This window comes from Pelecanus crispus, chromosome 12 (assembly GCF_030463565.1).
Source record: "Pelecanus crispus isolate bPelCri1 chromosome 12, bPelCri1.pri, whole genome shotgun sequence".
In the NCBI taxonomy this organism is placed as follows: Eukaryota; Metazoa; Chordata; class Aves; order Pelecaniformes; family Pelecanidae; genus Pelecanus; species Pelecanus crispus.
In genome coordinates this window covers 15,057,127-15,084,200 of record NC_134654.1, presented here as the reverse complement: position 1 = coordinate 15,084,200, position 27,074 = coordinate 15,057,127, and the positions used below count along the sequence as shown (strand labels likewise).

General features: G+C 45.2%; 1 protein-coding gene across 2 annotated transcripts in view; it reads left to right on the top strand.

Annotated features, from left to right (window-relative positions):
* The window catches only part of GAS7 (growth arrest specific 7), a 106,581-nt gene that overhangs the window by 64,827 nt on the left and 14,680 nt on the right, over positions 1 to 27,074 (top strand). For both annotated transcript variants that reach the window (XM_075719790.1, XM_075719791.1), the window contains exons 3-9: positions 1,185 to 1,236; positions 2,609 to 2,729; positions 5,954 to 6,007; positions 14,752 to 14,841; positions 17,021 to 17,136; positions 22,785 to 22,859; positions 26,088 to 26,166. In XM_075719790.1, coding sequence (XP_075575905.1) covers positions 1,185 to 1,236; positions 2,609 to 2,729; positions 5,954 to 6,007; positions 14,752 to 14,841; positions 17,021 to 17,136; positions 22,785 to 22,859; positions 26,088 to 26,166 — 587 coding nt within the window. The remainder of the gene's footprint in view (positions 1 to 1,184; positions 1,237 to 2,608; positions 2,730 to 5,953; positions 6,008 to 14,751; positions 14,842 to 17,020; positions 17,137 to 22,784; positions 22,860 to 26,087; positions 26,167 to 27,074) is intronic.

Here is a 27,074-nt window from a genome sequence, read left to right as displayed (position 1 = left end):
GGCCTTATGTGCCTCAATGGAAGTGCTGACTGTCAGCCCCTAAACTGTTACGCCCAAGGGCTTTCTCAGCCTCTCCTGCCCCATTATTGCTTGACCATGTTCATCCAGAATAGAGAGAGATGCAGGACTTCAGGTTTTGGCAGGCTTAGATGGCTGTTGGTTGATATTTTAGGAATGACAGTTTCAAAGGAAGTGGCCGAAGTAGTCCTTTGACTTGATTACACTAACTTGCTTATTTTCTTATTTGATATTGGCAGGCAGGCAGTATTATTTATTTGGTTTGGTACCAGCATGTTTATTCAAGAGGAATGGTGGCTTGAGCTTTCTAGCTAGACTTCCCAGAAATTGCTGTTCTAACTCCCCTGCCTGCTGTTTGCAACTTTTACAAAGTTTTGCAATTAAATCTTCTGTATTTGGCATGTGGTCAAAAATAACTTTCCATTTGCTGAGAAAATGAGCAGAATGGTTAAACTACAGAGGAAACTGAGCGGGGAAAAGCAGCAGCAGTCTTCTGAGTATCAAAACTGGTGTGACATACATGTGCATATCCCAGCTGCTAAGGGATCCAAGTGTAAAAAAGGAAATTTGCCAGTGAAATAGTATTTTTGAGGGAAAAAATGCTATGGTCTGTGTATATGTCACTAAAACCACATCTTTGAGTCATTCACAGCTGCCTCTCATGCAGAGAGCAGGGGCAAAGGCACTGCCACCACTTGGTCCTTGTTCCCAGGGTAAGGGCCATGACTGGCTGTGCTGCTGCTCCATGTCCATAGCGGCAGCAGGTGGGACCCCATGCTGGGCTTGATTTAACTGCACCTGGAAATGCTGTCTGCGCAGATCATGCAGCAGCTTACAGGCAGTCACCCATGTGTACAGCTGTATCCCTGCTTTCTTGAGCACGGCCCTGGGGCAGACCTGCAGTGGAAGAACCGGTGATGCAGCTCCCAGTCTGCTCTATTTCTACCCATCCCAGCTGGCTGCCAAGAGAGCGGGGGGCTGGGAAGCAACAGCAGAAAGAGATGGGAGATGGGGAGTGCAGGGAGGTGCAGGCACCTTCCTCACAGGGTGAGAACCTGGTTCAGAGAACACTGAGGGTCAGATCCATTTGTACGTGTGTAATAGACGTAACTCTGATGTGTGTGCAAGGCCTCCATCACCCTTACATTGACGTTTCCCTTCAACAGAAACAACCTGGGAGCGGCCAAGCAGTGTGCCTGGGACTCCAAAGAGCCCTGTGTCACAGAAGAATTCTGCAGGTACTGTTTGATGCTGTGCCTGGCCACTGCATTGGGTGAATCTGCTTCTCTACCACTCAACAGAGCATAGGAAAACTCTGCAATTACATGGGATGTATATTTAAAGTACACAGTCATGTGAGTGTAGCAGAGTAAACGTGGTGGGGCTTTCCCTTCTGATACATACATCTCACCTGCTGTTTCTTTACTGATGCATCTTCTGGCTGGTTGTCTCAAGTGTCTGCTCAGAGCTGAGATGGCTTCTTCCTTGAAGCATGGAGGCAGATGGTGGCCCAGTGAGTCAGCAGGGCTGCCAGCTCTGTGAGGGAAGGACAGGCTACCTTTCCCAGTCCCACTTTCTGCAAGGGCAGGGGAAGCAAAAAGTTGCAGAAGAACTTGGGCTGGCTAAAGCTCTTCCATGCAGAGCACATGTGCACAATGAAGCGTTTAGCAAGTGGTAGCTACAGGGTTGACCACTTCACCTCTGTCCTGACTTGAAGTTGCAGGGAATCAAGTAACAGAGAATCAGCTGCATAAGTGTACTGAAAAGCTTTGGGTACTGCAGAAAGACAAAGCAAAGCAAAAATTATTCTAGAATAAAAAGTGTTAAATGTAAAGGCCATTGCTGCCAGGTGACTGTAAATAATGCAGTATGGAGGATATTTTTTGCAGAATTTTTTCAAACTGATGCCCCTTTATTGGCAGAGCTGAGTGGGAAGTATGCTTGAAGATTGCGCATTTTGCTATGACCAAAGGATTTGTGATGTAGTTGTGTATCTTGTTTTAACCTTACTTTAAGCATTATGCTTTGCTCAGTATATTCCAAAAATTTCCAAAGGATTTGTGATGTAGTAGTGTATCTTGTTTTAACCCTACTTTAAGCATTATTCTTTGCTCAGTATATTCCAAAAATAAAGCACCCTACAGCTGTATACATGAACCATAAATATCTTACAAGGCTTTCCTGACATGAAAAGCCCATCTCCATTAAGCAAGTGCTTTTTACATACCCTACTTCTTCAAACACATAATTTTACCAAACAGCACTATGGGAACTGTTTTGAGTTTGGGGGTCTCTTTTTCTTGGCTCTTTCCAGCTCAGTAACTCCTGTCATAACTCCTGGTAAGAGCCTGCTGCAGGATCTTAAGGGTGGAGTGGGCCCATGGGCTGAGCTTCTGTAGAGTCCAGTTCTGGGGTCTTTCTGGGTTGGAACTAACACATCACATTGCCAGCCTGTTGGGATGGGGAAAAGTATCCATAGTTTCTTAAAAGTTTCTTTCTTTTTTGACTCAAAGAAGGCACCATGATTTACACCTGTATATTCAATTACGTGATTAGTTTTTAAAATGTGCAATTATTCGTTTGCTATCAGCAGCAAGCCTGCTAACTCTCCATCTGTTTTTACAGTGAATGGCTACCACATCTCTGGGACCCCAGTACACCAGCTTGACTCTGGTCATATGAGTCTCCGAAAAGCCAGTGGGGACCCCCAGGTAAGTTCTGGGGAAAAAGCCAAACAGTGGTATCTAAGAATAAATGGGTCTCCACTTAAGTAGTTTAGGAATTTGCCCAGAGCAGGAGATCAAGAGGCACTTTCTTTTAGAAACTGTCAGATCAGACAGATTTGTTGCATCTAGAATAGTTAGGTTTTGTGTCCAACTGGTAAAACATTACAAAATGCCAAGATACTTTGGATTTTTTTGTCCTATCACTGCTTTCTGAAAAATCCACAAGGCCCCTTCAGTCACTATTAACAACCCTACAAATTTTCCTGCCACTCCAGCTTGAAGTCTGGGCCTGTCTCCAGCACAGTCCTCTCTCTAGACTTGCACATCTGCCCATGTCTGTATCTCATTGTATTTTCTTGCAGCTCCAGCCTTCCCTCCCAAATACAGTATTCACAAAGAATTTGTCCAAAGCTTTTTTCTCAGTTACTTCATCCATTCCTGCATGTCTTTTTACAGGCCCTCCTCTGTGCTTTATACAGCCCATGCCTCACCCATCTCATCACCCTGGGGTAGTGTTCAAGACACTGACTCGTGGACAGCCGTTCTGCCCTGCCTGTTTGTCCAAATTTTCAATAAATATCCCTGCACTTTTTCTTGCACCACTTTATGTCCCTGGGAGAGTCTTCCCTGCAGGTCTGCAGATGGAGCACAGGGCCCTCTTCCAGCTCCTCCCATGAAACTCTTCACTCCCTGCCAAAACAGCAACAGTTGAATAGCAGGTGTGCTGCACTCCCATTGGGTTGTGCTTCCCTGCCCGCTGGCATTTTTTCTGTTCTCTGTTTCATTTCTGTATTAACTGCTAGGTTTTTCTGCAGTGCAACTACTTAAATACCCCCAGTGAAATGCATGTTTGATTTGTGTGCTGCTACCATGCTGACCTGGGTTAACTGTTGCTCTCAGCATCCCTCTGATGTTCCCTATTTCTTGGTCTAAATTTTGTGTTGTCTGCCGACTGTCCCTCTTTGCCTCAACCCCTTTCTTGCCCACTGCCTCCTAGGTAATGGCCTTCAGCCTTGCCCTCACGTCTGCTGTTTCAGCAAAGTCAGCATTTCTGGTTTTGCTTGTCCATCAGTGGATTCATGGCATCTCCCATGATACAGTCCAGCGCTTTGGACTCCCTGTACCTTCCACATCCACATCAAGCATCTTGCACTTAACTGTCCCGTGCTGCTGCTTCTCTGAGCTGTTTGCACAGGCTGGAGGCAGAGCATGTGGGCATCTAAACTAGTTCAAAAGCATTTTAGAAACTGATGTAGTGCATTACCAGACACCCCCATCCACACGTCTGCTGTGAGTCCCAGGAGCTGATCTGCAGTCTGTGAGTCCGCTCCTGGCAGCAGTCACTGGGCTGTGCCATGGACACCAAGCCCCTGTGTCACCCTGCCCCCAGAGAACCCAAATAAACTTGCAGGCTGTGACTTGCTTTAAAAAAAGCTATGCTAATCCTTGTGCAACAAATCTCATTTCTCAAGGTATCTGATTCATAATGTTTTTGCAGTTGGCTTGGTACACAAGTCAGATTAACTGACTCCCCCAGAACTTCCTTTGTAACAACATTTGCCATTTTCTATTTTTACAGTGCTGGGTCTGACTCGAATTTATAGCCACCTTTTTGGTCAAATTCATATCTGAGATGCACAGGGAGTCCATTGCTATGCACTGGTTTGCTCAGCTGACTCAACCATCAGACTGACAAAAATCCCTTTCATGACTTTTCTCATTCACTTCAACAACCTCCATGATACTTTCTTTCCATTGTTCCTTTATTACATGTTTTTTTCCAAATTGAAGTCCTGGCTTCAGTCCTGCTTTGAATCTTTAACTAGTTTTGAATCTGTAACTAGCTGCTGGTGCGATAAATTCTAAGACCAGCTTGTGTCCACGCCTGCTTGGGAGCCTGCTTTTCCTGGGAGGGAGCTGTGGCTGCTTTTGCAGAAGAGTCCTTAGTAAGGGAAACATCTGACCATAAGCTGTTGGTTGCAAGCAGCTGTTCTCTACACCCTCAAACTCTCATATACTTTGGCCAGTCCCTCTCCTACTTGCCCATCTTGGGCTATCCTAAGCTGGTTTGCCTTGACTGCCTCCTTGTCTGTTCTTGGCACAGGCTGTCCCCTGCTGCAGAGCAGCTTCCAGGCATTCTCTTTCTTAGACCTGGGTAGCAGCCATCATGCAAACAAATGCTGGCAAGATCCCTCAGGCAAGCTCAGCCACGTTTCTTGGAAACAGGTCAAGGGGGAAAAAGCCACAACTGAGAACAACACGGAGCTGTACTGTGCTGGGTGCAGGGCCAGGCCTTGTTTACAGCTTCCTAGAAAGCAGCTAAATGCTGCCTGTTCAGGTTGTCACAACTTCCACAAAGGGAGCAGCAGCACAGCCCGGCCGACCAGTGTCCTGCAGACCAGCAGCAGGCCCGTGTGAAATCAGACCCGTTCAGCCCTGGGCACATTGCTGCTGATGTGACTTCAGCTGGACGTCGAATTTCAGGTTGTAGCCCAAACGGGGCGCTCTGTTCTGGGGCGCTGCACGAACACTGCCCAGCCAGGGTGTGCTCCCACCACCCCACGCGTCCGCCCTGCTCGTCTCCGCGGCGGCTGCTGTGGACGCGGTGACAGGGTAGGGGGACACGAGACTGGAGTCCACGGCACAACCCAGCGACTGCTGCCAGGAGCGGACTCGCACGCTGCGTGTCAGCTCCCGCTGCCTACGAGCGGCAGGCCGTGGGCGGCTGGGGCAGGACCGGAACGGGGCCGGGGCCGGGGCCGGGGCCGGGGCCGGGGCCGGGCCGGACCAGGGCCGCGGCGCCCCGCACCTCCCCGGCAACACGGCTCGGCCCCGCCCACCCCTCACAGCCCGGCGCGGCGGAGGCGAGAGGCGGAGCGCCGGGCCAGTGCCGCCCCGAGGGCTCGCCCGGCTGGGAGTGGGCTCCGCTGCCCGCCCCGGCCCGCCATTGGCCGCGCGTGCTGGCGGCGGCGAGGAGGGGCGGCCCTGCCGCACAGCGGCGCCGCCTGCAGCTCCTCCCCGAGTCGCGCCGAACCAAGACGTGCCGAGCCGAACCAAGAAAGACGTGCCGAGCCGAGCCGAGCCGAGCCGCGCCGCGCCGCGCCGCGCCGCGCCGCCTGGCCATGGGGTCCGCCTAGCGCCCGCCCCCCGCGGCCGCCATGCTGGGCTCCGAGAGCGGCCGTGACGATGCTCCCCGCTTGTCTCCACAGACCCCGGGGTCCCCGGCGGCGCCACGGCGGCAGAGCAAGGAGAGCAGCCTGACGGTGAGTCCGGCGGGGCCGGGCAGGGCGGGGGTGCCCGCCGGGAGGCGGCGGGGGCTCCGTGCTGGGCACTTTCGGGCGCCCGGCCAGTGGGGCTGGGGAGGCGGCCGGGCAGAGCCTCCATCTCGAGTAGTTTTGGTGTTTAAACACTGATAAGTCAGGGGCCCGGGGAGGCTTTGGGATCTCCGGGCTGGGCAGAATTCCAGTATCATTTTCTCTTTGATTCTGGTGGTTTTGGGATGAGCAGGAGGTAAGGACAGACCGAGGAAGGGGAACACGCGTGCTCCAGATATGCTGGCTGTGAACCAGGTGCCGTGAAAAAACTTCTTCATCTGGCAACCATCCCCCTCTAACAGCCTCTTTTTGGAGAAGCACTGAAAGGTTGGAGAAACACAAACTGAAGAGATTCTGCCAGGGCAGAATCTTTCTTTTTTTCTCAAAGAGGTGTCAGAAGGTATTTTTATGTGCCAGAGTGCCCAAGTGAAGATTTCTGATGGGAAGTATAGGCAAAGATTTTAGGTTTCAGTATGAAGTTAATCTTACATTTGCTTTTAATATTGGTAATTAAATATAGCTGACTCAATTACGATCTTGGTATCATGTTTACAGACATTAATATCTTTTGTATGCCTGGTGACCTCATCTGGAACACAGTTTGCACTTCTGGACTCCTCAGTGCAGGACAGATGCTTAGAAACAGGAAGGAAATAAAAAGAGTAATGAAAGTGGCTGGGAATAGAAAGGTTTATTTAAAAAGAAATAATAAAAGGGATAAATGAGCAGATAAATAAATTGCAATGATAAAGGAGAGGCTATCAACATGCTTACAGCTGCAAGCATTGGCAGGTTATAAAATCCACAAGAACAAAAGGAATAATTTGATGTTATACATCATTGTTAACTGTTACTACAAGGAGGAGGTTGTTGTCTACATTATCACATGCAGTCTATTGATTTATCTGTTGGTGGGCACAATTCCCTGAGTTTCTGGTGACAGGGACGAGGGTTCAAAAGGAGCACCATGTACAGGTGTTTCTGCAGTGTAGGTCAGTCATTGCCACATAGGTACATTTTTCTCAGGGGGGAAAAACAATCTTCAGCAGTTTACTTGGTTATCAAAAGCAATGGTTACAAATGAAAAAATGTGTTGTTACTGTTAACTAGTGTATTGAGAGAGTGGTATGTCATGAAGTACCTATAAATCTGTTGGTTTGGGCAGATTTGCAAATGTCCAGGGCAGTGGCTGGGGCTGGAAACGTGTCTGAGCCACCTAATGCAGCCCCCTGCCCACCTGGGCCGGAGGGGCAGGAGCAAACCATAGGCTGAATGTCGTGTCCAGAGGGACTAGACATGGTCCCGGGGTGGGTTGCACTGGGTTGCAGGGCACAGCACAAGGATGACAGCGCTTGTGTTCTGAAATACTTGCTGCTTACAGGGGTGAGGACTCAGGCTGTTCACTGAGGGTGGTTTTCATTGTCATATTTGCTGGCCCATGTGCTATCTGGTAGCATCTGCAAAGCAAGAAGGTGTTATGTGTTATGTCAGGGCCACTGGGTGTGCATTTCTCCAGCAGAAGTCCAAAGTTTTCAAGTACGATGTATCAGACAGACAAAACCAAGCTGATTGTAACAGCTGTTTGCTCCAAGCCATTGCCTGCATCAAGGAAGCATTGTGAAAAAGAATATTCTCATATGGAGTGTAAACTGTAAATGTAAATTTTCTCCCTGTCTCGTAGGAGGTTATATTTGTTCAGTGCCACTCAAGCTGACGTTGGGATGTTCTGGGTAACAGAGGTGCAGGGCACATCCTTAGCTTGCTGTCAGATGTTTTTTCTTGGTCTGTAGCAGTGCTCAGTCAGAACCTCTTCTTGCAGTGGAGAATTTTGTGATTAACTTTGGGGCTCTCAGTCCAGCAAACCTCCCCCCAAACTGAAATCCTGTGATACGCAAACTGCGGACATCATGTGATGTCCAACCTGACCAGTGGCTGCAGCCTAGCTGTCTCTCTTTCACCACTTTCAGCAGAGGGGTGGGAATTCGTTCCCATCTTCCTAGGAATGCATCTGCCTCCCCTACATCCAAATAGCCATATAGGAGCACAGCTTCTGGAAATCCTGAAGGCAGGTGGGAGATGGAGTATTTCTCATCTATATGCACCCAACAAGAAGACGACTATGGTGTTTTCTCTTTGGTAAATGAATGTTACCAACACTGTGTTCTGTTTTCTTTGGAAGGGAAACCCCTGCTGGGTTATATCAGAGGCTGTTACGAAACCACTGCTTGCACAAATTATTGATGCTCACTTAGGAAGCAGAAGTGCAGGTCTATGGTCTGCTTTGATTTTGCAGTGAGTTTCAAGGTGCACTCATTAGTTTTAGGCTGGATGGTTTGCTGTCTGATTCCTGAAGAGCTGTGTCTCTGGCTGTGAGTTCCTGTGGAAGCTGAAGTTCCTTTACCACAGGTGAGGCAGAGTTAAATGGAGAAGGTACAGGGGCATATTGACTCAAGAACAGAGCTATGTCTCACTTGAAGAGCAAGAAACCTATCTGATGATACGGTATTTCTGAATGGTTTTTTTTTTTTTTCTGAAGAATGCTCTAGCACCTTGTCAAGATACTGCATGACTTGGAAAATGCTGGCATTAGTATTGCGTATGTTGGACACATAAATGAACATGCACTGCAAATGGGAGGAGGGGCAGCCTACATGCAGTAACTTGGTATTTTCTGCTGCTGTGCTCTGTGTCTGACACAATGTGATGAATACAGTATGAGGCTGCACGTTCAGCACCGTTCTCCCATCTGCCCTGGGGCTGACTGCTTGGCAGAAACTGTCAGAAATCCGCTGCTTTGGCAGGCACTGACCAGATAATCTCTGGACTTTTCTACAGATAGACCAAATCAAGAAGGCTCCTAAACACTTTTGGCAGAATCTTCCCTTTGACATAGGAAGCATATCAATTGACTTTGTTAATGTTCAGGACTTAGTTGTCAGTTCTCCCCTTCTGTTGTACTGTAGCTGCAGCATCACCCTGCCAGCACTAAAACCACATGCAAACTCATTGTGTTGAAGCTATCTAGACACAGTCTAGGCATTCCTGAGTTTCCCTGTCTGGGTAGAGTTAAAACTGCTCAAGCCTTCATCTGCGCCTAAGCTCTTCTGAGATCTCCTCCAGCCTTTGCATTTGGCTGTTTGTCCCATTTGGCAGGTGAACTCATTACATCCAGTGGAGTTGGCCATTGTACTTTTTGGGTTTCAGCTGAAATTGTAAAGCAGATACTGAAGTTAGGCAATCTGGCACAGCTGTGCTGTGTTTAACGTGCTGTGAATGTGCAGAAATCAGGAAAAATAATCTGCATTTTTAAGTTGAAGAAATGAGCAAGAATGTTGCCCCACTTTAGTCACTTTAGCACAGCACAGTAAGCTCACCCACTGTCTGCTCATTTATTTATACAGTGTCTTATGTAATAAACATCTAGTTGATTATCTAAGCCTTGATCAAATTATTCTTGTTTTATTTATGTTGCTTGGCAATGTCTCATTTACTGGTGAGTGCTGATACCAACTTAAAAGCCTCCAGAGGACTTTGAAATCCATGAAATGACATTCATTTTCATGTCCAACACAACAAAGTTTCTTGCTCCGGTGCACACTGTTACTGTGCAAATCCTGTGCGCTCACCTGCTTCCCTGTGACTTTTCTTCTTCTTCCCTTTTGCATTGTAGACCGAATCAAGAGTCACCTACAACATAAACAGCTCATTTTGCCATCACTGACAATGTACTCATGTGAAATATGAGCTGGAATATTTAGCTGCTAAGAGTATAATTGCCTTTGCTCATGATCAGTGTACAGGCAAAAGTATTTTAATCTATTTATTGAGTTTGGTACACAGCAGGCTTGTCAAGAGAAATGCATCGGTATTTGTTGCTTGTCTGGTTTTCTCTCCTCCCTCCTCCCCCAGCTTTGTTGTCACCATGTTTTTCACAGCATGTCTTCTCTGACTGTGCCTTCTTCTAGCCTCAGTGATCCAGTGGCTCTCTCACACAGGTTTTATGGTGCAGTGGCAGCTGGAAGGACAGGCTGCTGTCCTCTGGCATGTTTGCTTAGCTTATGCTTGGAGTATGCCTTGCTGGCGTCTTGTCATTAATGTTGCTTTGTTGCAAGCTGACAACAGCCATTAGGTTTATTAGTGAAGAGGCTGGATGAGGACTTGTATCATGGTGAGGCTGATTATCACTTTGGCTGTCCCAGTGGAGCCTGTGCAAATGTAATGCAGGTCATAACGCCTTGTTTTCTCTTAAAGTTCTGTGAGTCCATCATTAGCTGAGATCTGTGTTTTAATTTGTTTTGTTTCTTACTGGCAATTACAGCTGTAATAGTCAGCTTCTGCATGCTTTTGTTCAGGCCTTGTTGGCTAGTCAGCGTTGTTGAAAGAGATTAGCACTGTGATGGTCTATCCTGTTGTTTGAATTTGGACTTTGCACATAGTCTGACTGGCTGTGAGGGATGCAATTAGTGAGAGCAGTGGTCCCTCACGCAGGCAGGGAGCATCACCGTCTGTGGGACTGGTAGTGCTATTTAATGCTGTTAAACACCAGGATGTCATCGTGAGATGCTTTGGCTCTCTTTAGCATCAGTGGGACTAAGCTGGTGAACCAGAGTGCTTTTTTTCAGCTATCTTTGATTTTTGAAACAAGAAAAGGAGCATTTCAGAGGGAGGATTGTGGGGGGAGCGAGATGCGGGCATTCCACTACTGGTGTGTGGCCATGTCCTGCTCAGTGCCAGCCCAGTGTTCCCCTCCCTGCTGGGAAGCCCTGAGAGGTTTTAGAAATATTTGGAAATACAGATCCAAGAGATCTTTTTTAAATATAAGAAATCTGTGGTGATGAAAGGAAAGAAAGAGTCACAAAATTTCCTACACAGTTGTATATAATGTCCTCTCTGGGACTTTGTGTAGAAAACTTTAGGTTCTGTTAAGTTCTGTTTACTACACAAATAATCCTTTTTTTTTTTTTTTTTTAAAGATTGCAAAAGTCTCTGCATTTTATGTTTTTAATTCTGACACCAGTTTCCTTTTAAATGTGATACTAGACCCAAATGGCCTCTGGCCTCATGACTTTTTCCAGACAATTCAGCATTGTTTCTAGACAATTAAGTATAAGCTTCTTAGAAGTGAAGAATGTTTGATTTATTCATAAAACTTTGAGTCTGATGTTACTCTTTGAGAAACACATGAATTAACCCTACTCTCATCACCTGTTGACATGTGTACTCACTGTTCCTCTTCCTGCTGCGTATGTGGACATGGTGCGGTGTGTTTGGTCCATCACAGTGGGACACCCTCACCAGTCTGAGCATGGGCATTTCCAGTGGATCTGTGTTTATTTCTTTAGGACATTAGTGATGTAACAGAGAGTCTTAAAGTTAATAAGCAGCTTCCAACTGACACAGATTTAGTTTTTGTGAAGCAGGTGCTGTTTTTAGCAGGGAATATGAATTTCCCTTGCAGTTCCCTTTGCAGATTTTTAAGTTGCAGGGAACAATTTGTGCGCCACTGTACATGCTCCCTGCTGCACGTCACCTCTGTTGCCCTGGTGTGCAGTGCGATAATGCCCTGTCTTCTGGTAGGGGCTGCAAATGTGGAGATGTGAATCATTTCCAACGTCCCTAAAACTTCCATGAAGTCTCTTTACCTCTTTTGCCTTCTGCTGCTAACTATTTTTAACTTGAGCTAAATCCCGAGTTCCTGTAGCTTGGCAGTCTGCTCTCAAGAGGTAGCACCTTGTCCTGGACACCCATGAGGTGTGTTGTGTAAGCACACACGGTAGCTGTGCACAGGACAGTGTTTCGTTCAGGCTGGAGGGATTTCGGGGGGTGGAGAGGCTGGAGGGGTTGGAATTGCTGGCAGGTTGGAGATGCTGTAGAGGCTGGAAGGGCTGGCATCCAAGTGACCTGTGGCTGTCACCCAAATTTTTATTCAGTGGGTATGAAATTCAGCATCAAAGCCAGAAATCCTCAAAGCCAGAAGCTGTTTAAACCTGTTTTGACACCGCATACCTTCACATGGTTACCTATAACAATACTTTGTTTCCTGTATTTCCCCTGCTCCTGTATTTTCCCTGCTCCGGGAGGATGAGCTGCAGCGTTGCTCACTCATGGGAAGCAGTTGGCCCCCTATGATATGTGGCAGAGCAAATGTATGTGGGTTCTGAGGCCATCTCATTTTTTTAAGGTGAAACTACAATATATTGTGTTATTTGAGAAATAGTGTGTGGCTGTGACAGCGTAGAGGCATGCCCAGGTACCAGTGCAGCCTGTGATTAGCAATGGCATGGAATTTGGTGATCTGTGAAGCGAAGTGGAGCCTTTTCTCTCTGTCTGCCTTCGTGCGTCGGTCCAGCATTGGTCCAGGTTGGAGCTTATCAGACACTATCTGAAAGTAGCAATTTGGCTTAAGGTTTCTAGCCGGTATTTTTAAGACATTTGGGCTGATCACTTGTGAAGCTTCCTGGTGGGGGTGAGAGGAGTCTGCTAACAGCGTGTCGAGGCAGTGCACACTGGCAGCCCCTCATGCTGGAGCTTTGCAGTGCCTTTGAGCAGTTCTGCACACCCCTGCTTGCGCTGGCTGCACCCAGAGGAGAGGTGCCAGCTCCTCTTTTGTGGCTGGGCTGCTTCCAGCAGTTGATGGGATCTGCTCGCAGGCTTTTAGATCTGGTGATCCCTGAATGGAGAAAGGAAGGTAACCCAACCTACCTAACCATAAAAACAGGGCAAGATGGGCTCGCAGCGCTGTCCTGAGATAACTGAGCTGATGGAGTTAGGGAGTTAGGAAGAGGCAGGAAAACTTTGAGAGACAGAAGGTGTCCTCAGTGAAACGTCCCTCATGGAGGGGCTTTGTGCTGGAAGCTGTGGTGGTGACAGAGGTCAGCCTGGGATAACACAGCGGCCCATCGCTGCACAGACAAGCCCAGCTGAGTGTGACTACATTGGCAAGCTGAGTGTGACTACACTGGCATGTCCCCTGGCACCACAGGGGTGTGGGGTGCCCAGGCAAGGGTGAGCACCAGCACCTCTGTTGTGCAGCCGTCCCGCACTGAACTGAGCTGATGTTTTATAACTCCTGATGCGTGGCACTTCTGATGGGGGAGTATGAAAGAATGGGGAGGTGTTTTCAGCAGCTCCTGATGTCTGTTGTTGGGACCATGTGGCCAGTGGAGGCTGGCTCTGGCTGGAGATGCAGGCTCACCAGTGCACAGCTGTTGCCTGCAAACTGATGGTGAAGTGAAACCCTGGTCTCCAGCCTCCTGCAGGTCAGATTGGAGCCCAATGGGAGCTGGAAGGAAGCTGGAAGGGGAGACGCATGGTCTAGGATCTAGCTGAGATGATAGCCAAAGACACTGTAGGTACAGGGTCCTCAGCCTGGTTTGAAATGGATTTGGCAAGCTCTGGACAGAGAAGGTGGGTGGAGAAAGCTCCTGCATTACATACAGGACAGCCACTGAAACTTCAGCATGGGCAGACAGCAGCAGAGCCAATGTGGATTTGTAGGAACAGCGTCGTATCAGCTAAAGGCTTTGTCTGCATTGCTCTAGCATGTAGTGGGTTTACACTGTCAGCACTTTGCAGCATGTTGCCACGTCCTTTTTGATCCTCTCTGAATAGCCCAAAGGCAGATTCACTGCGAGTAAGCACTGCCTTTTGGTCTGCCTGTGCAGCTGTGCTAACCCTTCCTACAGCTTTGGGTTTGGATTTCCTGTGAATGCTAACTCATCAGAAAAAAAAAAAAAAACCAACCCCAAACCCATACAGTTACATTTATGAGTCTTCCATCCCCAACTTCTGTTGGTTCCTTGATTAATACACAAGTACTCTTAGTGTCCAGTGAACCTGTGGGTGCAATAAGAGGGACTACTTTTAGCGTACCTGACCAGCAGAAATTTTAGGGGGGCTTTTTATACTGGCAGTGAGCTCTGACTCTTGATGATGCTTCATCTGAAGGACTTAACTGTGTCCAGAGTTATTCTGCAGCATGTTCTGCAGTAGCTGTCATGCTTTTCACTTCCACTGTGATTTTATCAGGCCACATTTTCTACTGTGATAACTTAACGAGCGCTTGTACTTTTTTATGCCTTTGTTTAATGACTGTGTGATGAGCCCCATCTCACAAATTGCTGTGGTTTTTGTGCACTGAAGGCTAGCTGACTTTAGAGACCCCTGTTCCTTTTTGTAAGGAGTATCACTTTCATCTGAAAAGGTCTCTGGGATAGACGGAAGGGCTGTGCACTGAAAAAATAACACCTCTTTCTGTAATACTGTAAGAGACTAACATAGCCAAGATTTTCTGATGAGATATGCCAGTAGTGCCTTCAGTGCTCTCTGCTGCTCACAGTATTTCTTGTGTTCAGGGCATGCTCAGGGTGCTTCATGTCAGGATTTTTACCACAGTTTGTTAGGGATCTAGGAGAACTCCCTGTATGGTGCTTTCCAAATCAAGCAGGTGTTCCTCATGTGAAATGGGTGGTTTATTTTCCTCTGAGCCAACACTCCTGCTTGCTCAGAGGAGCTTTCTGGGAATACTTAGCTGCTGTTTCCATGCAACAACCATTTTTTCTTCATTGACATGCATTCTCTGTAGATTTTCTGATTGGAAGTGTGTGTATATAACCTTTCATTTGCATATTTCTCATCAACAACTAAATTTCATTACCTTCTAGCTCTCTTTTACCTTTTTTTTTTTTTTACAGATAAACTGTGTGACTTTCCCCCACCCTGACATAATGCCAGAGCAGCAGTTGCTGAAACCTTCGGAGTGGAGCTACTGTGATTATTTCTGGGTAAGTAGGCAGCCAGCCACATGCTGTATTGCAGCTCCTGAGCTTCTGAAAAAGTGGAAGAAACAGCTTGATTTGTGGTACAAGGTAAAGGAGAATTTGGGCTGAAATGCAGTGCATTAGGGCAGCACCAGGGAGACTGAGGATGTCAGTGAAGATCAGGTGGAAACCATCTAACCGGTCTCAGATGTTGGTGATTATCAGAAGAGTGTCCAGAAAGGCACAGTCAGCTGTCAGGAGATGGTTTTGGTCAGGAAATGGGGAAGGGGTAGGGTAAACTACACATCTCAAAATACCTCAGCCAAAAGGGCTGTGCAGCAGGAGGAGGGATAGCAAGGTGGCTGACAGGGGATATTATTTCAGTGTTTCCCAGAGCATGAGAGCGAGGGATGCACAAGGAAGCTGGGGGTATCACATTTAAAACAAGCAGATATTACAAACTTTGTGTTAAATTGCAAAACTCACTCCCATGGGATATTCTGGAGGACAGATGATAAATGAATTTTTTTAAAGGATGAGGTTTGTGAAGGACAGGCCTATTAGTAGCTATTAAATTGAGTAGTTTTAATGCAGCCTTCAGCACAAGAAATCTCCAGTTGCTGTTTCTGTGTGTGCCCTCTCATGCTTAGCTCTGCTTTCAGGATCCTGAATCACATTAAGATGATGTAGTAGTCCTTCAGTTGACAGAAAAAAATCTTCCGCTGGAAAACTGTTTTTTGGGAGGTGGGAGGAATACTACCTCAACAATGAAGATTTTATGAATTTCACATGTGTTTTCAGTTATCAGTTATTGAAGCATTTCAATTTTTTTTTTTTTTTAAAAAAGCACGTTTCACTTCCAAAAAAATGTAGCTGTTGGAGGCACAGCAGCACTTCCCCTCATGCGTGCTCAGCGTTGGTGTGAGGACTAATGGCAGTAACTTGCTAAAATACACTGACATACTTGCAAATGGGTCACATAACCAAACCATCAAAGTTTCTTCCAGTCTTCTGATCCCAACGAGCAATAAATCCGAAATGGTGTATAGTCTTATTTTTTGCATGTGTCTTACAGAAGTCGCTGCTCTGCTTGGTTCTTTACATTTAGGCTTGGCCACTGCTTGTCTCCTTGGGTTTGGTCACATCTCGCTCTCTGTGAAACTCCACTTAAAGCTGCCTTTCTTCTGCAAACTTTTATCCTCCCATAGCTCTGCTCCCAGGACTTTCCTCTTGTTCAGCCTTGTAATCCATGGTCTGCCTATGACTCACCTCCTTCTTTGGTGAATTCCACTCCTCCTGTTGACTCAAGCTGGTAGTGCCCAGCTGCCCGGTACCTGGCACGGTGTCCTACAAGTCTCCTGCTTTGATTAATGTGGCACTATTCTCTGTGCAAATGTGCAGGACCCAGGGTATTGGAGCAAACCCTGTAATCCTTAGGGAAGTGTTCTCCGGGCCTGTTTGTTGGAAGAGGGTGGGAAATGAAATTCTGAATTAAGAGAAAGCAGAGAGAGGAGAGAGAGAAAAGAGACATCAGAGAGAAGACTGTGTTGTAGCAACCCTGAAGTCAGCGGAGCAAGGGGTGAAAAGGGCTCTGTAGGAAACAAACAGGGAAAGGTGGGATGTATGGCAGTAATCTATTGAACAAATTGCTGGTTTACCCTGCTTTACAGCAGATCTGTGCAGACTGGCTGTATTTTTCCGAGTGCAAATCAGGGTCGAACTTTACAGTCTATTAAAGGTTGTTTAGGGCTGCTTTACCCCTGGAAAGAGCATCAGTGTCCTCCCCTCTCCCCCAGCAGTTCTCTTGTGCTGGCTCTAGGATCCCTTCTCTGCAGGGCTGAGCTGTCAGGGCTCATGCTTGCTGGCGCCAGCCCAGGGGCATTATTGGGTATGAAAGGCCATGGGCAGAAGGGAAGGCAAGACTGCTGCTTTGGCCCCAATGTAGTCTTATACTAGCTAAAGATAACTGTAAAAATTTTTAATAAAAAAAAGAAGGAATAAGAGGAGGGGAAAAGAGAAAGTGTTGGACTATTCCTCTGAGAGGGGCTGAGGTGCTGCAACCATCAGCTGTTATCAGAGGAGGGCTCTTCAGACACCATCGCTGCCTGTTGCTGGGACTGCTTGGGCAATTGCTGCTGGGAACTGTGTGTCTGTGGTTTTGATGCCCGTATCTTTTTCTTTTTTCTTTCCTTTTTCCTTCCAGGCTGATAAGAAGGATTCGCAAGGGAACAATACAGTGTCGGGATTTGAAATTCTTCTTCAAAAGCAACTTAAAGGGAAACAAATGCAGAAAGAAATGGCAGAGTTCGTTCGAGAAAGGTAATTAGCACTTTGCTATCAAATTAACTATTTATGGCAATATTTTTTTTTCCTGATTTAGATACTCCTTTGGTACATTAATGATGTAGCATAAACTGCGTAAAAGATATGCTACCAATTCTTAAGGAACGTTTAATATTTCTTTAATGTCCATTCACACCCTCCAGTCTTCCCCAGCTCTCACTCGTCTCTCCTGCTGTCCCTGTCTCAGTCATATTGCACACAGGCTGTCCATTTAGATAGAGGGAACCAAGAAGGTTTTAAGCTGCAGATTCAAGGAAGAAACATGGAGGTGGAAAAAACAAAGTAGAGACGATATTTAGAAAGGAAATATTTTGTCTGAAAAATATAGAAGCAATTTGTTGACATGAAGTATAGGCACAGTTTTCTAGGGGAAGATGTAAAAAGACATCACTTGGGACTTAAGCTAGTTATGGGGCTAAATTACACATACAGATATTTAGAGTGAACCCCAGGTCATAAAGGCAGATGTTGCTACCAGAAAATGCCAGAATGGTATTAATGGTCTGTTGTTCTGCTGACATAGGAAGTGCACTCAGCACCAAACAAGCAGTTGATAGATGATCAGTTCAGCCATGTACAGGAGATGATGTGACATCATTACTCATAAGTAGTGTCACTATTATTTGAAATCACTTGTCATGTGTCCAAGCCAGTGTAAAACATCTTGAGGATGACTCTTAAAACTTGAGAACAGCCCATAGGGAACAAGCAGTGTTTACTCCCAGGAGGAAGGCAGAGCACACTGATAGATGTTCTCTTCTGGGGGCAATTGCAGCAGTTGAAGGAGCTGCTGTCCTCTGTTAATTGCCTCTATGTTGGTGCTTGCCGCTGAGTTGGTATTGCCTTCCTGCTCCACTGCTGCGGACACAGTGTGGCTGTGCTGATATAAATCAATAGTGCTGGAAGCAGCACAATAGTGTGGCGCAACAGGCACCTGTGTTGGCGTTTGGGGGGCAGTTTGATAGGGCAAAACTTGCAGATAGTTGCTTTCATTTGTGGTTTGTTTTCTTTCTCCCTCTTGCCTTTTTTTTTTTTTTTTTTTTTAGTATTGGGGATATGGCAGCAGTGGAGAAATGCAAAGTATAGCACAGGCAATAAAGACAGTCTGATACAGGACCGTGTGGTTCCTAATGCCTTTGATGAAGACAGTCTGAGAGACAGTCTCCTCTATGATTCTTGAAAAAGTGTGACCAGAGGATGCAGGTAGAAGAAAGGACCAGCTGGCAAAGGAAGAATACAATTGAGAAGTAGTCTTGCTAAGCTAGATCAGTAGAAGGCACGCAGAATTGTGATAGCTGTGGCCAGGGAAAAGAGGAGGCTCTGAAGTAGTATATAATGAAATTTGACAGAAACAAAAGAAAGCCGCATTCAAGAGGGAGGGAAAATTGGCATGAAATGAGAGAGAGCAAGGAGGGAGGAGCTGTGACACTGGAAAGAGACGTGTTTGTGTCCTCAGCAGAGGAAGAAGTAGGTATGTTACAGAAGAAAAGGCAGAGAGGATTGACTGTGTGCTGGAAACAAAAAAGGTTTGGAATTGAGTGTGAAGAGGATGTCGATGGGAGTCATAAAAAGATTAATATATTTTTCTTCTGTTTGGAACAAATGATTCAGGATTGCTCTGTGTGGAAAAGGAGGATGGTGTTGAGCTTGAGAGATTATTCATAGAAATGAGAGCTCAGGCCATCAGGGGAATCTTTACATTCCCAGCTGAGAGGGAAGAAGTACTGACAAGATTTTCTTGACAGCCATCAGGTGGCTCAGGGAATACAAGGCCATGTTTAACTAGGGGTTTTCATGTCCAGAAAAATTCTCTCCATCTGTACAACCAGCCTTCTGGAGGCTGAGGTTCAGGCAGCTAATAAAAATAGCTTATAATAGGAAACTGGGATGAGACACGATGACCAGATTTCTTCATCAAATAACCAACAACTAACTGAAATTTAGTTTATCAAGTAGATGCTTTTAGAGGAGCTACTTGTAAATAGCAATCTTAAGAGTGAGCAATTATGTGTTCATTAAGTTCTTGTTGACAAAGGTAGGGTTGTAATACAGACTTTGAATTTTAATAAGAGAGACCTCAAGAAAGAGAGGAAAATAATTGGTAAATTGACTGAATGAAAAATCAAGGATGTGGGTGTGAAAGAAGGAAAGAATTACTTTAAGTCAAAAGTGAAAATATGGTCCAGCATTTGCATTTGAGTAAGCACTCCAAAATAGTATCAGTCTCTCCTAGTATAAGAAGTAGTGTTTTTATTAGCAAAGGAACACTGTCTTAGGCTTTTGGCCACTCACTTTTTAATTGAGCTGGGCTACGCTTAGAAAATTTAAAATAAATAGCAGATTCTTTAACTACATGAAAAGAAACACAAGCGGGAGAATGGCTGTAGTGAGTCTGATGAAGGTCTGTTAAACCCACTGGCTGTAATCTGACATGGCAGTACTGAGTGTGTAAAAGAGTAGGAGAGTCTCTGTCCTTCCAGCTTCCAATAATCAGAACTTTGGGGATTTCCAGAGCCAGAGTTTGCCTTAGGTCTGCCATGTCCAGCAGATACTTGTAAACATTTTCCACTATTTGTCTAATACTTTTGAGTCTTTTTATATTTTCAACCACTGCAACAATTTGTAGCAGACTTCTGCAGTTTATGCTCTACAGGAAAAGTAATTATGCTTATGTTGTCTCATAATTTCATTGTTGCTTCCTAATCTGGAGAAATAGTGTAAAAAGACTCATAGTCACTGTCTTCATGCAGTGACAGTTGGCAGTGACAGTTGTGTAGATGTCTGTCAGATACCCTCTATCACTTTTTTCTGTGTTCCCTGTGTTGTCTTAATCTATTTAGTTTCTTCTTGCGTAGTAGTCACGTCAGATCATCTTTGCCCCCATTTGTAGCTCTCTAAATTTTCTTCATCCATTAGGACATGGCACTACTGAACCTATTTGAGTGTGGGCACACAATGTACTTTGTTTTTAAAAAAAAAAAAGTGTAAGAGAGAAGGGAATAAACGTCTAAAGAGCAACTAGAACTAATAAAGTCAAGACAGTATGGGTCAAAATGTACTTATAATCTGTAATGCTTCTGAATACACAGGGAGTGAAATTCTGAAAGTTTTCAAACAAGTTAGTGGAAACAAGAAACTTAGGGGTTTTTTGGTGTGAAACTGGAGTAACTGCAGAACAGCCATGGGGATCTCTGGAGGTAGGCTCACAAGGCTCAGGAGTCCTTGTGTATTGGTGTGTTGGTGTCTCACAGTCAGCACAATCCAGAGTTTGCAGGGCGTTTATATTGACCAGGGCCAGGAGGCATATTTTTTTCCCCTTTTTGAGGTATATCTTCATCTTGCTTTTTAGCCTCTTTTGAGGTATTCAAGGTATTTTGGCTACAGATGATGACAGGATGCCAGGCTGGGGTGGAACGATTTCTGTCTTGTAATTGGGGCTCTTAAGCAATAAGCAGTTCACCTTTTTATTGTTATTTTTTATTGTTATTCCTCCTTGCCAAGGCAGTCTGCCCTATTAGTAGTGCCATCCACCTGCAGTACAGGTAACACTTGAAATCCCAGAGCCTGGGCCAAAGCTGGGACCAGTGAGGACCGCTTCGATTGAAGCCAGTGACTTTGCATTTAGGGTGCCATGCTTAGGACAGGCACTAATGGCAGCACACATAGCATGTCTTATGTGTGATTGTGAAAATCATGAGGCTTCCTTTTGTCTTGTTGTGTTCAATACTTCCCCAGCTATAGCAGTATCAACAAAGAACTTCACAGGGTTTTCAATTCATTATTTTCACGGCAAATCTTTATGATGGAAGACAGTTATTCCTCTGTTCATGAGGCGAAGGACCAATGCATTCTGTGTGGGTCTGTCTGTATGGGCAGTTCAGAACAGTCAGCAGACCAGCTAGCACCTTTGCACACCTACCACCCACAAGTAAATCGCCTAAAGGCATCCTTAAGCCAAAATCCAGCAGGAATAAAGTTGCATGGTGAAGTATGTAGACTAGAGCTTTGGCTGGGAACTCCTGGTAACTGAGACAAAAGCAGTGAGCACTGGCTTTGGGCTATATACTTAGGTATTTATCTCAGCTACGTTTAGACATTTGCATCTTCATTATAGTTGACCTATGCTCCCTTTCCAGTCCATAGAAATTGTTACTTCTGAGAAAAGATTAGTCTCATCCTAAAGTAGGTATTTAAAGTAAGTCAGGTGAAATGTGCCTGGATAAAGCCCTTTTCATAGTGAGGTTCTACTCACAGTGTAGCCTTTGGTGCTGGACAACTGTATTTGTTGGTCTTGCTACAGCAGGTGTGGGGAGCTGGCCGGTTTTGTTCTCACGGGAGGGGGAAGAAGAGGACACCCACATGCTGGGTAAGGTCTGTAGTTGTACTGTGCCATACTGAGCTGGGTACCACCTTGGGCCTCAGCCAGCTGTATCCCACAGAATGACATCCAGATCATATTTTCAGCAGCCCAGAATATCAGACCCCTCTTAGCTGGCTCAAGGGACCCCTTTTGTCTCGAATGTGCCACGCATAACAGTGCTCACTCAACTAGCTACTGCAAATGGGCATGCCAAAAATATCCCACCTTCTGTCTTCTCACTGGAAGGAGATAGATTTCAAACCAGGTTTTTCCCCTGCTTGTATATAGTTAGCACAAAATCAGGACTTGCTCCACCTGGGTGCCACTCAGCTCTCTCTTGCAGGTGCTCTATTGAGCAAACTGGTTTGAAAACCAGTGAATAGCCAGTTGTTTGCCCTAGTTGGGATCATGTATACCTTGCAAATGTTTCACTAGGAGAACTCAGGGGAGCCAGAGATGGGTTTCAGGCATGATGCATGTCACCTCTGAACCAGCAGCTGCTCCTTCCCTCCTTGCTCTGCAATCAGCATAGTCCCCTTGCTCAACAACTACGCTTGTTCTTCTCCCTGCAGCCATTCCCATAGCGGTTGTGTGCCAACAGCTTCCTTCTTCTGTACCTCCACCACTGGCAAGCTCAGATGCTGTTCCTGGTGTGGTGCTGCTGAGTGAATGGAGAGGACAAGGCAGTGGGTGGGATGGGTGAAGGGCAGGGACTGCCCCACCACATGTTGGTGGCAGAAGCCCCTGCCACATCTTACCAGCTTTGTTGTCAGTAACGGGGAGCAGGAAGCATTTGGTGTCCCTAGGAAAGGTGCAATACAGAACCCCAAACCTTATTTGGATTTCTCCTGTATCGCTGCATTTCTTCATCTTCACTTCAAGCATGTGTGACCTCACATTCAGGAGCAGACTGAACCACATGCTTCTCAAGTGAGCCCAGTTTTGCAGACAGTCCATGTTGCACAGTAGAAACACTTTGTCCTTGTTATTTGCTCTCCAGAACTGTAGCTTTTTCTTCTAATTTTGTTGCACCTGCTGTCCTGCATATATCCCTGCTCTTGCCACTGCAGTTTTAGCATATGGAGGGGAGAGATGGATCCTGAAACTGGTGCTGCCAAGCCCTGGAAATGGAAAGGAAAATTCCTGTGGCAAGATCTGTTAAAATGCAGAGAATGTCTTTAAATTATGTGTGTGGGTTTCTGCCTTAAAGCTTACTTACTGCTGTCTTTTTATTTTCTCTCTCTGTGTGTGCATGTGACTGTAGGATAAAGATTGAGGAGGAATATGCTAAGAACCTCTCCAAACTGTCTCAGAATTCCTTGGCTGCTCAGGAAGAAGGGTAAGTGTGTCTCTGACTTTTGCAGAAGATAAGAATTTTAACATAAAAGGCATTCCTCCCACACAGATACATGTATTTTTCCTGAGCTCTCCCACTGAGTATAGATTTATTTAGCTTGGCATCCTGGGTGTGTTGAGGAAAGTAGAATTGCTTTGCAATATTTTTCTTTTGAAGATGTTTATGGTAAATTTTTAGTAATATCTGCATAAAACCTTGCATTTCCAATAATATGTTTATGCTATCCTTGTTCTAGCCAGCACTAGTTCCTTTAGGGATTAGCATGTCTAAGTACTAAATTACTTTCAATATGGAAGAATATATGGACTATATATACTGCTGATAGTAGATCCATAAGGTCAGGCCAGTAGAATTGAAGCAGCACAGACAGGAGGGAGGAAGAAGTCTCTTCTCATCTTGGGTCTGGCCCTCCACGAAAAGCATGTTCAAACTTTCTTAAGTGTTCTTAAGAAGGTTTTAGGCAATGCAGTTCAGAGTAGATTGTAATTCTTCAGTAATAATGAAAAGACACCACTCCTGAAGGATTAGAAGTTGTTAGCTCTATCTGTTCCAACACAAACCCTCTAAGCACTGAAAGCCAAGGTGGGAAATGACTGTCCTCGCCCTAGTTCTGACACAGTGTGTTTCTACTGGCGGTGAAGCTCCATGAGGTGTTTGCTCAGCTTCCGATAGGCAAAGACAGAAATTGCAAGAGACTAACTAGGCTGTTACTTTTCTAAGCACCTATATTGATGATGATTTCTGTTCTTTCCCCTTTAGGGGCTGGTGTTAACCTGCTCCTAGCAAAGCAAAAACCTCTTTCTTCCACATCCTCCTCCCACTTTCTCCTACCCCCAATAGGAGAAGGGGGAATTCCTGAAAAAGTGAAGGGGAAGGAAACTAGGGAAAAGTAGATGAAAAGAGAGGGAATGAGGACTGAAGCATAAAAAAATGTTGAAGTAGGAAACTGAAGGGGACACAGAGCAGAGTGCAGGGAGCTAGGAACACTGCCTGGTGGTGCTCTGCCTAGAGAGGTGGCAAGATGAGGGAATGGAAGGTGCTGCAGTGGCCAAATTGGCTAGGACCAAGAAGAGGCTAGTGAGAAGATCCTGGTTATCAGTGAGGCCCAGGAAAGGGAAAAATTACATTTAAAAAAGTGAGGGAGGAAGAGCAGCCAACAGGAGGATTTGAAGGAACCAAAAGTGGGAGTGCAGCCTAGCACACTGAAAGTAAACATTCACCGGGGTCTTCCTCTCATTTCTAAGGTGTGATCTGAGGGACCCCATGAACTCCTCTGTGAACACACCGGTTACCACTGCTGGTTTCATACTCTGCAGAGCACTTTCCAGTTTTGCTGTCCAGTGGTCTATGGAATTGACGCAAAGTATGGGCTGTCCCTCCAGGGTCCTCTGCCCTTCTCTGGTGGTAAGATGACCCACCATCGTGTATGTGAGTGGGACACAAGGGTGACGAGATGGGACCAATTTGTGGTATCAGGGTGGTTCTGTCCAGGTTTTTGTGAGTACAGTGCTGCTGCGTGTGCACAGAGGTGATACAATCCATGGTCATTTAAGTCATTGTGGTTGGATAAAAAATTCAGAAGATGCTTAGCAGGCTGAAATGCCTTCTTTACTTAAATAGATCAGATAAAATAGTTAGTACCAGTGAGAACTGGACAGTGGGAGGGCACCTCAGGGTGGGACTAGGGAAGGAGAAGAGTTGGGAGCACTTACATAGATGAAACAATCTCAGGTTGTTTAGCTGTGATGGACACCATACTTGAGGACTTGACTCATTGGAGTAACATCAGAGATTACAGATCATTGTTTTGAAACTGCAGATGACAGGCAATTTTTCAGGCTACCAGGAAGGGAAAAATATGACTATCTTTGAAAAGGGGGTGGGGGAGAGAGAGAAAGAGTTGGGAAGTTCAGCTTTATATAACCTGTGCAAAGTGATAAGAATAAACCGTCAAGCTTTCCAGAAACACTCAGCAGAAAACTAATGATGAGCAATTATTGTGGATGCATACAAAACAAACAACGTCAAACCAACCTAAATTCCTCTGGTGATGGAATAACAGAAGAAGTCAGCATCATAGCTCTGAATTTAGTATAGCTTTTTGCAATGGGAGATTCTTGTAGGTAGGCAAGAGAAATGTGGCCTAAATAAAGCCTAAGGGGCAAAACTAGGTAAGAAATCATACCTGCTACTTCTAAAAAGTAAAGTGCAGAAAGTAGCTGTGGAGTGAATCCCATAAGGTTCGTCCCACATCCAGATTTTTTTCAATGTTTTTGTTAATGACTTATGATAGAATAAATAATGGATTTCCTGTAATCAGAGATGACACAAAGCTAGGAGTGTACAATTCGAAGAAAAGATTGCAATTCAGAATTATTTTGCTAGACTAGAGAAGTGAACTGAAAAAAATTAAGATGCATTTCAGTGAGAACAAAGTACCAAGTTTATACTTTCACAGGATGTGAAAGATACAGTTACATAACAGTTTGTGGGAGAAGGATCTGGCTATAATGAATCACAAGCTTATTCATCAACAACGTAACGCTGTTGTCTAAAAAAGCAATCGTACTGAGAGATACATAGAAGAAAGTGTCTGATATGAAATAATCTGTTACTAGTTTAGCAACTGGAAGACCTCTGCAGGAAGACAGTGTAGGTTCTGTTCTGACGCATTAAGAGGAACCTAGGCTGTTGGAGAGGGTCTAGAGGAGCATACCTAAACTGCTGTCATATAGAAAATAGTTTGTCTGAAGGAAAAAGAAGGTGGAGAAAAGACCTGGTAATTTTCAAATACTGAAAGGCTTCTCTGAGGAGAAGTAGAATAATCTGTTCATCAAAGGTAGGGTGTAAAGTAAAAGAGGCAATGGGAAAACCGCATTAGTGAAGGTTATCTTAAGGATTAGAAAAGAAAAACATTGTTATAGTAAGGATAAGAAACTGAAGTATCTTGCTTACGGAGACTGTGGCATCTCTGTAACTGGAGGTTGTTATGAACAGTGTTTTCAAAGATCTGCTGCGCACAATGCAAATACAATTCTGCCTTGGTCACAAAGATCAGTTATCTTCTCAAATTCCTACTATCACTTTTCCATGATTTTGCTGAGCATGATGCGGTACAAAGCCTTATCTGTCTGACACTATCTGACAAATCTCGCTGGGAGGATGTGCAGAAGACAGAGCATTGATCATTGTTGATCTGTATTCTTTCAGCACACTAGGAGAGGCTTGGGCTCAGCTAAAGAAGAGTCTAGCTGATGAAGCAGAGGTTCATCTCAAATTTTCTTCTAAGGTAAATAGTTCTTCCTGTTGCAAAGATTTTTGCCCTGTAATTGATGTGGCTCTCCCTTCAGTGCTTGTTAGTGGGGAAAATACACATGCATATGGGACAAAGTTAGAAGAATTAGTAAGTTGGTGAACAAACTTATTGAAACTCTGTCCATTCTTCCTGCCAAAATCATAGTTTATGTAATCTACCTGATGAGTAAGTTAAAACACATCTAGCCTTAATTTTTCATAAAAAAGAAGGAAAACTGATTCTGGATGTTATTCACCTAGAGCTCTAAGTTCCAGCCTGTTCAAGTGAATTTGCCTAGAGTTTATACATATTACTTCTGTAGAGGAAGAAATAAAAAATAATATTTGGCTTCTCAACAAGAATCTAGTGTATCTGTCTGGAAGGAAGAAAACCAGGACTCTGACTTCTTCATATCATTAGTCTTTCTGAAAAGTGCACTGGGAACTTACTTTATGTTATTTTTGGATCTGCTCTCAAGTGATGCCCAAGGAGAGTTCTTGTACAAATTATGGCATGTATCTGTTTTTTTGACATACTCTTGCATCCTGTTACATTATGTTAACCTCTGTGAGTGACCAGGTTCAATACAGTGGCAGATGTCTCAGCACAACAGCCATGTTCTGGTGGAAAATTGTAGCTCTGCACTGTTTGTAAGAGATTATGCAGAGGTTACTCAGGCAACCCACCGCTGCCTTGGTAACCTGCTGCTCTGCTTTCAACTTCTACTTCAGGGCTGTAATTAGTTAAATACTTTTTGCTCCCCGTTGTTCTCCCATATTGTTTTCCAAGAGGAAAAAGTGTACCCTGGAGTGGTGTGTGCATGTAGGCAGGCAATGTATAGGGGCTCTTTCGTTATTTTACTCTTCCTTAAGCCCTGCATGGAAACTCCTGTAGCATCCTCT